Genomic DNA, 14454 nt, shown 5'->3' with positions numbered 1-14454 from the left:
TATTATTTTAAAAATAATTATTTATGAACATATATTAAAAATTATGTCATTTATTTTGTTAAAGTTAATCACAATCAAAATTATTATTAATATGTACTAGTTATTAATTTAAAAATGAATTAAAAAAGTGGAATATGGTGTTGAATTTTATTTAAAAAAATATTGTAGAGATGAAAAATAAAATGGATGTTGAATAATTAGGTAGAAAAAAAAGAAAATAATATGGAGTGTTAAAAGTAGAAAATTAAGGTGTTGAAAGTTTTGACCATTGTAGATAGTCTGACAATGATATGTTGTCATCACATTACCAAACAGGACTCTCTCTACTCTCTGTCTCGATCAAGAGTCACCAGCGCGTGAGTCACCAACATCGTTTTTATTTAAAAAAGAAACGATTTTTTACCTAAAAGTGTTTAAATTTTTTAATTAATTTTCAGTTCTGTTTTCAATCGACGACAATGGCTTCTTCGCTCGTCAGTCGCTGCTCTCGCCGTGCCGTTAGAACCATAACCGCCTCCCGGTTTATGAGCAACGTACCGGAGAATACAGTTTACGGAGGACCCAAACCGCAAAACCCGAACCAGAGAGTGACTCTCACGCAGCTGAGGCAGAAACATCGGAAAGGCGAGCCGATAACCGTCGTCACCGGTTACGACTACCCTTCCGCCGTTCACATCGATACGGCTGGAATCGATGTTTGTCTCGTCGGGGATTCAGCTTCCATGGTTGTTCATGGCTACGACACCACTCTTCCTATCTCCTTGGACGAGATGCTCGTTCATTGCCGCGCCGTTGCTCGCGGAGCTAAAAGGCCGCTTCTTGTCGGTGATTTGCCGTTTGGTACATACGAGTCCAGCACTAATCAGGTGAATAAGCGTTTCATTACAGTCGAAATGTGGATGCTTTTATTTAACTAATCTCTTTGGAACAGCATCAAGTTGTGTTCTTTTGTCCTTTTGAGACCATGCATTGTTTGAGCGAAACGCCAATTTGGTTGGTTGGTTAAGTTTAAGTGGTGGCCAGGGGGTTGATAACTCTTTTAATTACAGTTGAAATGTAGATGCTTTTGTTTAGCTAGTTTCTTTGGAACAGCACCAAGGCGTCTTCTTTTGTCCTTTAAGACTTGCAGTGTTTGAGCAAGGCACCAGTTTGGATGATTAAGTTCTAGTTTGAATGATGATCAGGCGGTTAATTAGACTAGAATTTCTAGTATAGAAATGTGGATGCTTTTGTTTAGCTAATCTCTTTGGAACAGCACCAAGTTGTGTTTTTTTTTTTGCCCTTTCAGACATGTATTGTTTGAGCAAAGAATTATTTTGTAGATTCATTAAGTTTTAGTTTAAATTATGAAAAGGCGGTTGATAACCCTTTAATGACACTTGAAATGTGGATGTTTTTGTTTAGATAATCTCTTTGAAACAGAACCAATTTGTATTTTTTTGGCCCTTTAAGACATGTATTGTTTGAGCAAAACACCAGTTTGGTTGATTAGGTTCTCGTCTGAATGATGAGCAGGCGGTGGTTGATAACCCTTTAATTACACTTGAAATGTGGATGCTTTTGTTTAACTAATCTCTTTGGAACATCACCAAGCTGTGTTTTTTTTGCTCTTTGGGACTTGTATTGTTTGAGCAAAGCATTAGTTTGGTTGATTAAGTTTTGGTTTACATGATGGTCAGGCGGTTGATAGTGCAGTTAGAGTGTTGAAAGAAGGAGGAATGGATGCTATTAAACTTGAAGGAGGATCACCTTCAAGGATCACTGCTGCAAAATCCATTGTGGAAGCAGGGATTGCTGTTATGGGACATGTTGGGTTGACTCCTCAAGCTATCAGTGTTCTTGGTGGTTTCAGACCACAAGGGAGAAACATAGCTAGTGCTGTTAAGGTCTGAAACTAAGATTTTCATGTTTGTGCTCATTTCCTTTTTTGAAGACAAGTTTATTTTTGGTGGGGATTAGGTTGTGGAAACTGCAATGGCTTTACAAGAAGCTGGATGTTTTTCGGTTGTTTTAGAATGTGTTCCGCCTCCTGTGGCTGCTGCTGCAACCTCTGCTCTTCATATTCCAACCATTGGCATAGGAGCTGGCCCTTTCTGCAGTGGGCAGGTTAGTTTTCACACTCTTTTACATTGGTCTTATTGAGCAAAACTAGACGTTTACGGTTTTGATCAATCAACTGTCATATTTTTCTGGTTTGTGGCTGCAGGTTTTAGTGTATCATGATCTTCTGGGAATGATGCAGCATCCACATCATGCTAAGGTCAAATCCTGAACCAATTAACCACCATCATCATGTTTTTAGTTACGATTCATTTTCTGATAGTTTTCACTTTCATTTTCAGGTGACTCCAAAGTTTTGCAAGCAGTACGCTCAAGTAGGAGAAGTGATCAACAAAGCACTGTTGGAGTATAAGGAAGAAGTAACCAAACACACGTTTCCAGGTCCTTCTCACAGCCCTTACAAGATCTCCTCAAACGACCTGGACGGGTTCTTAAGCGAGTTACAAAAAATGGGACTAGATAAAGCTGCTTCTGATGCTGCAGCATCAGCTGAGAAGATGGAGTCTTAAGATTCACTGTCTTCCCAGTGACAAAGCTGTAGAACTTCTCTCAGGCACCTTATTTTGAGTAGTCAGACATGGTTTGAAGAAATAAAAGTCCTTTAATAGGACTTTTTAGAAGTTTTGCTGGATAGCATTTGATGCGATAAGAAGAGTTGTATTTTCAGAGTTCAGTTCAGGGTGATATCAACGACTGGTAAAATAAGTGAGAGTTTTTTTGAAAAATAAATATTTGTCCTCAATGTGATCAAGAAAAGAGTTTTTTCTTCTTCTGATTTTGATTACTAAAGAAAGAGTTTTTGCCCCAAATTTAGATATATACACAATTCTTTAGTGTTTTTTCTTTGATTCTAAATGTAGTGTTTAAGAAATTTATAATATTTTAAATACACTATTTTTTTTATAACAGCACTAAATTTTTATATTATGAAAATAGCTTAAAAAATAAAGTTTTTAAAAAATTCTTGATTTTAAAATGTTTTGATGACATTTAAATATATAAATTTATTTTTGTGGTTTTAAAAGAAACTATAGTGTAAACGAAACTATAGATTATTTTTTTAAAAAATCTTATTAATTTTTAATCATCTAAATTTTGAAATAAACCACTTCAAAATTTTTAAATACTATATTAAATATTTTTTTCTTCTTAATGCAATAATCCTTCTTGGGCCAAATATGTGCAAAGGCCTCATTAAAGCCCATTAGAGTGCCAATCAAACCCGCCGATCAGAGTTAGTCGCCTCACTTTCTCCCGGCGGCCGTCGTCTTCTTCAAAACCTTTGAAAAGATGAATACTTTGCTATCTCTTTCCCGTCGCCGGAACTCCTACTATCTCTTCAACCATCCCCGACTCCTCCGTAGATTCTCCGCCGATGCTGACCCACCTCCCGGAATCAAACCGGAGAGCCATGAATCAGTGGAAGCCCGGTTACTAGAGAATCTCCGTAACATCCCACATCACGATTGGGCTTCAAGCGAGACGCTTTCTTCTCTCCTCGCAACCTCTCTACCTCCTCCAGCATTCTCTCAAATCACCCGCCGTCTCGGATCCTACTCTCTAGCAGTCTCCTTCTTGAACTACCTCGACGCGAAATCTCAGTCTCTGAACCGCCGCGAAGAGTGTCTATCTTTAGTGTTTCAATCGGCTATCGAATTCGCCGGTAGCGAACCCGACGCAAAGGATAAGCTTCTCCGTCTCTACGAGACCGCCACGGAGAAGAGCATCCCGCTCACCGTCGTCGCCACTAAGCTTCTCATCAGATGGTTTTCGCGTATGGGTATGGTGGACCAGTCCGTTCTCGTCTACGAACGGCTCGATTCGGGCGTGAAGAACACGCAAGTTCGTAACGTTGTGATTGATGTTTTGTTCAGAAATAAGAGAGCGGATGATGCATTCAAGGTGCTCGACGAAATGCTTTGTAAAGGATCGGTCTTTCGTCCTAATAGAATCACTGCTGATATTGTTTTCCATGAGGTTTGGAGAGGAAGGGTTTTGAAGGAAGAGGAGATTGTTGGGTTGATTTCGAGGTTTGGTTCTCATGGTGTGGCTCCGAACTGTGTTTGGTTGACTCGGTTTATAACTAGTCTATGTAGAAATGCTCGGACAGATGTAGCGTGGGAGGTTTTGAGCGGTATGATGAAGAACAGGGCTGCTCCGCTTCAAGCTCCTTCTTTCAATGCGTTGTTGACGGTTTTGGGAAGGAATATGGAGATTAGTATAATGAATGATGTGGTTGTGAAGATGGACGAGATGAAGATTCGGCCTGATGTAGTGACGTTGGGGATTCTTATTAACACTTTGTGCAAGTCAAGGAGGGTTGATGAAGCTCTGGGAGTTTTTGAAGAAATGTGTGGGAAGAGAACTGATGATGGAGGTGTGATTAAAGCTGATTCGATTCATTTTAACACTCTCATCGACGGGTTGTGTAAGGTGGGGAGGATGAAGGAAGCTGAGGAGCTGTTGGTGAAGATGAAAACGGAAGAGAAGTGTGCGCCAACTACGGTTACTTACAACTGCTTGGTTGGTGGGTATTGCATAGCGGGACAGCTTGAGACGGCTAAAGAAGTTGTGTCTCGGATGAAGGAGGATGGGATTAAACCCAATGTTGTCACTCTCAATACACTTATCGGCGGAATGTGCAGGCACCATGGAGTGAACATGGCGATTGCTTTCTTTACGGATATGCAAAGGGAAGGCTTGAAAGGGAACGTGGTTACTTACACGACGTTGATCCATGCTTACTGCAGCGTTGGTAATGTAGAAAACGCTATGGGACTGTTTGACCAAATGTTGGAAGATGGTTGTTCACCTGATGCAAAGATCTATTACGCTTTGATATCTGGATTGTGCCAAGCTAGAAGAGATCATGACGCGGTTAGAGTGGTGGAGAAACTGAAACAGTCAGGGTTCTCTCTTGATTTGCTGGCGTACAACATGCTTATTGGGCTGTTTTGTGATAAGAACAACGGAGAGAAAGTCTATGAGATGCTAACCGATATGGAGGAAGCAAAGATGAAACCAGATTCCATCACTTACAACACATTGGTCTCGTTTTTCTGTAAACTCAAGGACTTCGAGAGTGTTCAGAAAATGATGGAGAATATGAGAGAAGACGGGTTGCATCCAACCGTTGTGACGTATGGAGTGATAATAGAAGCTTATTGCTCGGCTGGGGATGTAAGCGAAGCGTTGAAGCTATTCAATGACATGGGTTCGCGCTCAAAGGTCAGTCCGAACACCGTGATATACAACATTCTCATAAACGCGTTTTGCAAGGCGGGGAATCTCGGACAAGCTATGTCTCTGAAAGAGGAAATGAAAGAGAAGATGGTGAGACCGAATGTGGAAACTTACAATGCCTTGTTTAAGTGTCTTAATGAGGTGCACCAAAAGGAGACATTGTTTAAGCTAATGGACGAAATGAACCAGTCCTCCTGTGAAGCAAATCAGACCACCGTGGAGATTTTAATGGAGCGTCTCACTAGCTCTGATGATTTGATTAAGCTTAAACAGTTTATGCAAGGTTACCCTGTTGGTTATAAGGTCGAGAAAAACTTCAGTTTTCCGTGTCTTTAGTCTGTGATGATTTGGTTTTTGTATCATCTACCTCGATTCTTCATTGCTTTAATAGAATACAAAATGGCTCCCTATGTTTTGATTTATTGTTCAATTTTAGTAACCTGAATAAAAGATTGAAAAAGTGAGAAAATCTCCAAAAATAAAATATACTTTTATATTCAAGAGATGGAACCTCTACTGCTTCCTTCTCGTGGGGTGGCTGAGAGTTTCTCCTCTAAGATCTGGAGTAAGTCATGGTACTGAGCTAACCACAAGTGAGACTGAAACAAAGAACAATATTTTAAAGAGGTTACCAAATGGGTGTTTTGATTGTTATGGAAACAAATGTCATCATGCTATATGCTTTCCACAACCGTAGAACAGACCGGAATATATCATAAAGTACCTGCGCTCGTGAAAAAAATAAATATAAATTTTGGTCATGCTTTTCCAAGTGTCATGATATAATGGTGGAAGTAAGAGAGTGGCAAGAACAGCTATCCATTCTTTGAACTTCACGGAACACATCTGAGCCGGTAGAAACTCTGCATCTAACCGGTTCTGTAGCTCAATCATTTTGCACGGTCAAGATTTTCTCCATCATTTTGTGTGATTGGTTGTACTGTCAAGATTTTCTTTTCTCTATCATTTTGTGATTGGTTGTACGCTCAAAATTTTATTTAATACAAAAAAATGTCACAATAAGATTTGAACTCGTGTATCTTAATAAACTAAAATTAGCTATTTATCAACTGAGGTACCGCAGTTTAGTCTGTGTTATATATTAATTGAAAAATAATAAATATTGAAGGGAACAATTTTTCAATTTTCTAGAGAGAGAGAGTGAGGATGGTAGAGAAGAAATGACCATGATTGTTTTGGGAAAAAAAGATGACTGTGTAAAATGTATATAAAATTGTGTTCTTATATTGAATGAAGCAACCACCCATAAATATTAAAAATACTTAAATCTTCCGGAAAAAATATAGCATAGTTTGGAAATATGATAAAAAAATATAAATCTAGAAAAACATTTAGCAGATAGCTTCGACGGCGAGCCTTCTAGTAGCACCACTGCAATCTGGTGCTCCAAACTTTTCCGTAGAAACATCAATGGAACACTTCTCTTTTCCAACGCATTCTTGTGTGAGAATATCAACCGTGTTTTTACTTGATTCACAAGTTCCTTTTTCAAAAGATCCACAATTGCCATTTGGATTACCAAATGATGCAAATTTGATGGCAGAAATAGGTTTTCTATCGCATGAAAGCTCAATAATTTTTTTCTCGTTGACGTTTGCACATACACTTCCCACTCTAGTAGTTTGGAAATTGACAAGCGATGGGTTTCCTCCCATCTCCTCAAACAAAACTAGTGTGTTATCTCCTTGTGCATTCAAGAAAGAACGAGGGACATGATACCTGTTCAAGAAAAGAACAAAGCAAAAAAATCCCAGTAAATATTTCTCAGATTTTAACATTAAAATATATGATTCTAGAATCTAATAAGATGTGGAAAATGTACCATCTTTGTGTGGGTTCTCCACAATTGGTCAGACATTTTTCAGCATGATAAGCCCCTTTATAGTTACATTTTACATCACAACCATTTTCGCTTGAAATGAATGCCGGCCAATAACGTCCAATGTTGTTTCCATTGACCCATGCTGTACCTTTTCCAAGTCCCATAAGATCGACAACAACTGGTTCATTTCCCAAGGGAGCCTTGAATGTAGCCTGAAAGACAAGATGTAATAATTAAATCAACAAGTATTTGGTTTGTTATCTTATAGATAATAACATCTATTTACCTTATACCAAGTCATGGTTCGGTTAAACGGTACACCTTCAACTGACCATTTAGACATTGATTCCGTTCTAAAGAGTTGGTTCTCAAACCCATTTAAACCAGTTTTATAGCTCCATTTATGAGCAGACAAGTCCTTAACAATAGTTTCATCACCATTTTTTCCAGTAATAAAAATGGGTCCAGTGATTCCAGCCGGCTTACTTTCAAAGAAAGCACCATAGTTCTATAAAAAAAATTGACCAGATTTTATTTTCAGTTAAAATTAATAAAAAAAGATTTTTAACATTTAAAAGAAATACAAGATAAAATAATATCTAAGAACTTACTGCAAGTCCCACAGTTATGCTAAGAAGAGCAATGACATTACGACCAGACTTAAATTTCACATCTTTCTCAAATATATAGTTAAATTTTCCATTCTCAGCATGTTGATTACCTAAAAATATAAATCAAAGACTTTTTGGTAAATTGGTGTTATTGAGATTTGTAAAACATATATTTGAGTTACTTACCAATATGTTTTCCATTGACAAAAGCGTGAAGGACATGAGCAGTGCTGTTGACGCGAAGAGACATGATTTTACCCGAAATTGGATCTCGTTTCTTAAACTTAACGGTAGTCATGTACCATAGATAATCACTTTGGTCATTGGTTACTACTTTCTGATCAAATAGTTGTGTCTGTGTAGATTCTCCTTTTCCTTTCAAAAGGAAGTTGTCCATGTTCTCTGGTCTCCATGACCATTTCAGAGTTGAAGGGGCATCCTCAGCTTCATTTGGTTTCTTAACCATCATTGAAGTCTGAGTGATAATCTGAAAATATAAAACCAACAAAAAAAAAATTGGTTACAACTTTGAATGAATAATAGTTGTTAGTATGAAATTTTAAAATCCACACAAGAAAATGTAAAATAAAGAACCTTGGCGGTGTTAAAAGCCTCATTTTTGCAATCCGGTAAAATGGTAACAGACCAAGCCGGGACAACATAAGATTCTCCTTGGAAACTAATTGTTGCATCTGAAGTTTCATTTCCATTTCCAAAAAAACAGCTTGATCCTTCTTCGGTTTTATAAATAGTTGCCTATGTAATATTTTCATGATAAGTAATTAGTTCAAGAATAACATATATAATATTGATAAAAAAATAACAAGAATATCACCGATGCGGAGTTTCCAAAGTCAATTGTGGAGATGTTTCCGTATGTGAGAATTCTCTCCATAGAGTGAAGAACATCATGAAGTTGTTTCAAATGTCCGTACTTTGGTTGATTCAAATTACCTAATAGATTTTCCCAAGTTAGTAAAAATAGAAACTTATAAAATATTTTTATATATGAATATACTTTAAATTTACCATATTCGTCAAGGGGAGCATCATAATCATATGAGGTTGTGATGTATGGACCACCTGCGGTTCTGTCAAAGTTGGTGCCTCCATGGTACTACAATAATAAAAACATTTCAATTACTCTTTCTAGTTAATGTCGATTTTCTGTAAACTTGTTTTAATAAATAATTTAAATTTCCATTATTATATTTTACCATATAATAATTATTAAAAGTTCCTCCTCTTTGGAAGAATCTTGCAACAGAAAATGCAACATCTTCGGTTGTTCTATGAGGATTTTTACCACCCCATTGCTTAAACCTAAACAAATAGAAGACAAAATAAATATATTATGATAAAATATTTACAAAATAATAAAAATAGAAAATAAAACTAACCATCCGGTCCAATTTTCAGTCCACATCTTAGGAGTGTTGGGATTGTTTGGTACAAAATTGTCACAGTAAAAGCCATTACATGTATTCAACTATAAAAACAAAAACGATTTAAAATAGTTAACCTTTGAATATATTAGATAAATATTAATTATAACTAGACTGATCTTATTACCATAGGTTGAGGAGCATCATTTTGTTGACACATTATCCATGGAACACCAACATCAAGAGACTGAGCCATGTTTGCACACCACTTAATGTATGATTTACCCGATTCTCCATAGGGTCCCATTACATTTCCATACTCATTTTCTATCTGTAAGATTAATAAAACAAAAAAAAAATATTGTTAAGAATTGTACATAACATTACAAAACACCACATAATGTATTTAAAAGATTGAATCGATTACCTGAGCAAGAATAATTGGGCCTCCTTGTGATGCAAATAATTTTTCTTTCTTGACCATGTCTACGATCATAGTTGTGAAGTTTTGCATCTCATCCTATACATAGATCATTCATATAAAATTTAATTAAAAATAATACTACATATATGATAAAAAGAATATTGATCATCAGGTAAGACTACCATATATGCTTTATTTGTAGTTCTGAACACCATTCCAGGCATGTTGTGCAGCCAAACTGGAAATCCTCTGTTTAAAATAATTAAAAAATTTGCAGGTCAAAAATATTTCATGAGATACAGTAATATCATCATACAAGAAATACAAGAAGCCGACTCATTATGATAATTTATTAAAAAATATATACTATAATTAAAGACTAGTTCTGACATTTACGATACATAAGTTTTGGTATACTAATTAATAAAATCAATTCATTGGACCATTTATCGACCAAAACATTATATGGAAAACCGTTCTATCACCATACTAGAAACTAACTTATTATCAAAATGTATTAAACTGGTATATATTGCACTTAAAGAGACTATCTAAATCCATTTTAGTATATTACCCGTAATTCCACTCAGCACATGCATATGGTCCTATGCGAAGAACACCATACAATCCTTCATCTTGAATAGTTTTCAGGAATCGAATAAGATCTAATTTTCCAGAAAAATCATATTGACGGCGAGTAGGCTCATGCGCATTCCAGAAGACATATGTTTCGATCGCATTAAGACCTCCTTCTTTACCTTTTTTTATAAGATCCGGCCACATCTAAACATATTAACCAAAAAACAATTATAATTAGTAGCAAACATAAAAGACTAAGACCACACATACTGTTTGATGTAAGGTAGATTAAATACCTCAGGAGTGCTTCGAGGATAATGGATAGAACCAGAAAGGAGAACTCGGCGGTGACCATCAATGGTAATGGCTCGGCCATCATGAGAAACGATTGTGGCATAGACACTACTTACGAAAAGAAAACATAAAAGAAATCTTAGATAAACCATATTTACTTAGAAGAATGGTTTTTGAATGAAGAAATATGAAAGGAAACAAAGCTTTTATAGGGGTATAAAATCGTTACCTAGAGATAATATGGATAATTATAGATATTCCGAAAAAGCAATACTGTAGCTGTCATATTATTTAAGTATAAATTTTTTTTATCTTTTAACTAATTTTGTGAATTTTGTAACCAATAAAAACATTTATCTTGATTTTTAACTTAAATTTGATTTGGATAATAACAGATTTTATGCCAAAAAATCTGAATCGATGTAGTTTGGCTGTTGAAATTTGTTTTCAATTCATTATATCTTAAAACATGTCTGAATATGAAAAATTAATTGTTTTGTAAATAGTGGAAATCTTAAAAAAATCATATTTATTTATATATTTTCATCTAATTTTTAAACCAGTTTAATTTTAATAAATTTTTTAATAATTTCTATTTTTACAAAGAAGATAAAAAAATAATTGTCTTGACTACCTCTCTTTTTATATAATAAATATCTTGTTTGTGTTAATCAAATTTGTGTATGAACATTGAATAAATGTTATCATTACACTTAAACTACTTTAACTAACATATAATTAGTCAACCAAATTTTTTTTATGAGTTATCTTATACATATATAAATATACGCTTTACCTTAATATTCAGTTAGTCGCACAGACTCAGTTGGTAAAATATCTAATTTTATTCAGTGAGATGGAATTCATAGCTTTTAATCGCTTGTTTATAAAGAGCAACACCATGATTGAGATGGAACTCAAAGTAAACTAACATGAACCAAACTGGTTCAACTTTGTTTGCTCAAACTGGTTCAACATGATAGATAACTAAATGTATACGAGAGAATACGTATACGTTTAGTAAAAGAGCAAAAAAAATGATGATATTCACTCTCATTGACCCGGAATGACAATGTAAAAGAAAGATATGCGCATTTAGTCAAGAAAAGAGCAGTGTTACTCTAATTTGCATTCGACCACAGTTTATATAAGTACATAATAGTTTTAAGTTCAAAAACAATATTTGTACAAACATGATCACACAAGCCCATCTTTTTTTTGACATTTTTGACGTCTCACTTGGGTGTGAAAGCCTGTAAAGAAAAACACACAAAAAATAGCTAGTCAAAACAAATGATCCGGAGCATGCAAAACTAAAGATTGATTTGGATCACACTTACAGCGAAGATAGTGGCGTGGCCAGGATCAGCAAGATGTGCAAAAAGGTTATCAATAGGACCAGTCCCAGTGTATATGTGTTGGAACCAAGCACCCATCACTGCCAACATAGCCAACCTTCCATTTTTTATCTCCTTAGTCCTCAACTCCTTGATTTTAGCCGGGCTACCAGATCCCCAACCCAACGGGTCAAACCATAACCCACCCGGGTATCCAACGTCTGTCCCCGTCAGTTTGTTGTTTGGGAAGATTGGGTCAGTGTTGACGCTACCTGGCTTAATGATATCAGCCCATCTACGTCCCTCTGCCCATCCTATTAAGATGAGCTCAACGACGAAGAGTGTGGTTTTGTCGGTGAAATACTCTTGCTCTCCCGCTGTGTACCACGACGGCGTGTTGAGGATTCCTATCTTGGTTAGAAACTCCGGGATAAAAATCCCGGCGGCGCCGAGCATTGCCCACCGGCAGTGGACTAGCTCTGCTTGTGCGTTCCACTTTAGACTATCCGGGTCAGATGCTGACATGTGTACGGGTTAGTTAGACAATTGTTAAAATAATATAAACCATTCTGTAAAATAGGTTAAAAGCATATAATATGGGAGAAATAAATAACACTCACAAAGACCAAGAGGATCAAACCCAAAGTCACCAGGGAGGCTACCGTCAAGCCACTCTGGAGGTGTGCTTCCAGGGAACCAAATTGGTCTATCTGGATCCGCTGCCACAGCGCGCACCGACGTACCGGACCTAGAAACAGCTGGAACATTCAACTTCTTGTTCAGCCTCAGTTTCTTCCCTCCCAAGAAACTGCACATATATCATACAATTAATATAAAGTTTTGACCATACCTTTTAGCATTTCACACAGACACATTCAGATAGTAAAAAACGACGTGACTAATATAAATCATTACATTACATAAATGGATCACTATTCTAGCCTTCTTACCTATATACCAAATATTTGATGTTAACTGATCAGAGAGGAGAGAAAAAGACGGGCTTACCCTGGAGAAGAAATAGCGGCTATGGCAGAAGAAGCACAAAGAGAAGCCATTATTCTCGAAGTTGTTGACCTTCTTCAAGACTCAAAGTGGTAGTGTTAGGAAAAATAGAAGAAACGATGGAGTGATGTATATGACAGAACTAGATTCTGCTTATCTCTATGGATAACGCACTATGTTTTCTCATTGGCCAACTAGTGGAACGTGGCACCTTCGTCCGCCATATTTTAGATTCTCTATTTCACAATAGCTGCACAAAATAAAACTATCAACTAGTGTCTCAAAGGATTGGGCCAGAAAAAGAATAGAAAAGCCTAAGTTAAATATTTGTTTTCCATGTTTTCAGAGAAAGATATGGGCCGTCAAGAAACAAGCTATGATTGTTACATTTTTAGTACATGTACCATCGACAAGTTAAATGCATTTTTCTAATGAAGTTAAAGATGTAGTGGTACGTCCAAGGACAAAAATACATGAAGTGGTACCATGTGACGTTTGCGAGAAAGACAAGACATCAATGACTACACTTAATATCCTTGTGTTATTGACTAAATCTTTTTGTTTGCTAACTTGTAATCGACGAAATCTTTATTATATTGATCCATACTACCGATCTTTTTCCAACCACCCTTACTTAATTTCAGTATTATCAATATTCGAGGAACGAAAATATTCATACCGACTCCCTTGTAAATGTGGTTAGAAACCAAATCGTATTCTTTTCGTGTAGGTCAGACTCGATCAAAGAGATGTGGTTTTCAGAACAACCTTCTTATCAACTTGAACTTGATTTTATTATATGGTTTTTATCAACTTGAATTTGATTTCATTATACGGGTATAGTCGTCAAAAAAAAAACTATACCTATTTAGTAGGAAACAATACACTGAAACACACATGCAAAAAAAAAAAAAAACACTTGTCATTTATTACTGATTAGCGAACAAACGCTATGTTTTATTTTTTGATTTCCAACGCGACACATGCAATGCAATGTTATTCTGGCCTGGGCATACATATTCCGTTTTAATAAAACCAAATGGAAAACGCTAACTGAGAAGAGACTTACACACATAGATTCCAACACTAAAGATTTGATCGTACTTTCAAATAAAAATAATAATATTGTGTGATGAAAAAGGAATTATTGGCGTGTGACTCATCATCTAACTGTATTTTCTAATACAAATAAAGTAATGATTGAACTTCAGATTCCACCAAAACATCATTTTAAATCGAAGATCAATATATTGGATCATGATGATGTTGGGATTATCGTATAAATAAGTTTTTTAAAGGAACAAGAAAGAGTTACTCAAGTGTATTCGTATCATTCATGATGGGACCAGAGAAAGAGATGGTGGCGAGTAACCAAAAACTAAACAGTGACAGGACAAAGAGAAGTGTGGGAGAGATTGGAGATGAGATGAAAGGCATGGAAGCAATGGGGCCATGTGACTGTCTCGGCCTCATTATAACACTATACATCGACACTCGTTTCCCTTATCGTTTAAAGCTTTTTTCTTTGATTAATTGAACCGATTGTAATTGACAAATTCCATGTTTTCTTGTCGTATAATATAACATTACAATATGTATGTTCAGTGACTAGTTTTTTTTTTTATGAAACACTTTTTAGTGACTAGTTAAGATCAAAGAAGTTTAGTTTGAA

At 36.0% G+C, this 14454-nt stretch overlaps 4 protein-coding genes across 4 annotated transcripts; 2 read left to right on the top strand and 2 right to left on the bottom strand.

The window, feature by feature from the left end:
- The first annotated feature begins 338 nt into the window (after positions 1 to 338).
- Positions 339 to 2829, top strand: LOC106353271 (3-methyl-2-oxobutanoate hydroxymethyltransferase 2, mitochondrial). Its single transcript, XM_013792991.3, has 6 exons — positions 339 to 356; positions 438 to 866; positions 1680 to 1886; positions 1960 to 2106; positions 2207 to 2260; positions 2343 to 2829. Exons 2-6 carry the CDS (start codon positions 459 to 461, stop codon positions 2568 to 2570), a joined length of 1044 nt encoding a protein of 347 aa, XP_013648445.1. The 5' UTR covers positions 339 to 356; positions 438 to 458; the 3' UTR covers positions 2571 to 2829.
- Positions 2830 to 3146: 317 nt separating this feature from the next.
- Positions 3147 to 5726, top strand: LOC106353270 (pentatricopeptide repeat-containing protein At3g61520, mitochondrial-like). Its single transcript, XM_013792990.3, has one exon. It carries the CDS (start codon positions 3352 to 3354, stop codon positions 5638 to 5640), a length of 2289 nt encoding a protein of 762 aa, XP_013648444.2. The 5' UTR covers positions 3147 to 3351; the 3' UTR covers positions 5641 to 5726.
- A 930-nt stretch (positions 5727 to 6656) lies between these two features.
- Positions 6657 to 9627, bottom strand: LOC106353268 (beta-galactosidase 15-like). The gene is made up of 12 exons (XM_048735569.1): positions 9571 to 9627; positions 9331 to 9474; positions 9159 to 9247; positions 8976 to 9081; positions 8788 to 8875; positions 8594 to 8712; positions 8353 to 8514; positions 7945 to 8245; positions 7759 to 7868; positions 7434 to 7655; positions 7148 to 7359; positions 6657 to 7044 (listed from the first exon to the last, which is right to left on the bottom strand). The coding sequence occupies exons 1-12, from the start codon at positions 9625 to 9627 to the stop codon at positions 6657 to 6659; spliced, it is 1998 nt and encodes a 665-aa protein (XP_048591526.1).
- Positions 9628 to 11534: 1907 nt separating this feature from the next.
- LOC106353269 (photosystem I chlorophyll a/b-binding protein 2, chloroplastic-like) lies at positions 11535 to 13072 on the bottom strand. Its single transcript, XM_013792989.3, has 4 exons — positions 12786 to 13072; positions 12398 to 12585; positions 11781 to 12295; positions 11535 to 11693 (listed from the first exon to the last, which is right to left on the bottom strand). The coding sequence occupies exons 1-4, from the start codon at positions 12833 to 12835 to the stop codon at positions 11676 to 11678; spliced, it is 771 nt and encodes a 256-aa protein (XP_013648443.1). The 5' UTR covers positions 12836 to 13072; the 3' UTR covers positions 11535 to 11675.
- Between the last annotated feature and the right edge of the window lie 1382 nt (positions 13073 to 14454).

This window comes from Brassica napus, chromosome A7 (genome assembly GCF_020379485.1).
Source record: "Brassica napus cultivar Da-Ae chromosome A7, Da-Ae, whole genome shotgun sequence".
NCBI classification, from domain to species: domain Eukaryota; kingdom Viridiplantae; phylum Streptophyta; class Magnoliopsida; order Brassicales; family Brassicaceae; genus Brassica; species Brassica napus.
Note: the sequence above shows the minus strand (reverse complement) of the source record. Positions and strands in the feature narration are given on the sequence as shown.

Coding starts and splice junctions, on each gene's coding strand:
- LOC106353271 (XM_013792991.3), top strand. CDS start 459: ATGGCTTCTTCGCTCGTCAGTCGCTGCTCTCGCCGTGCCGTTAGAACC. Junction 867..1,679: donor ACGAGTCCAGCACTAATCAG/GTGAATAAGCGT, acceptor CATGATGGTCAG/GCGGTTGATAGTGCAGTTAG. Junction 1,887..1,959: donor ACATAGCTAGTGCTGTTAAG/GTCTGAAACTAA, acceptor GGTGGGGATTAG/GTTGTGGAAACTGCAATGGC.
- LOC106353270 (XM_013792990.3), top strand. CDS start 3,352: ATGAATACTTTGCTATCTCTTTCCCGTCGCCGGAACTCCTACTATCTC.
- LOC106353268 (XM_048735569.1), bottom strand. CDS start 9,627: ATGGTCAAGAAAGAAAAATTATTTGCATCACAAGGAGGCCCAATTATT. Junction 8,246..8,352: donor AGGCTTTTAACACCGCCAAG/GTTCTTTATTTT, acceptor TTATATTTTCAG/ATTATCACTCAGACTTCAAT. Junction 7,045..7,147: donor GGAGAACCCACACAAAGATG/GTACATTTTCCA, acceptor TTTCTTGAACAG/GTATCATGTCCCTCGTTCTT.
- LOC106353269 (XM_013792989.3), bottom strand. CDS start 12,835: ATGGCTTCTCTTTGTGCTTCTTCTGCCATAGCCGCTATTTCTTCTCCA. Junction 12,586..12,785: donor GCCGCTATTTCTTCTCCAGG/GTAAGCCCGTCT, acceptor ATATATGTGCAG/TTTCTTGGGAGGGAAGAAAC. Junction 12,296..12,397: donor GTTTGATCCTCTTGGTCTTT/GTGAGTGTTATT, acceptor TACACATGTCAG/CATCTGACCCGGATAGTCTA.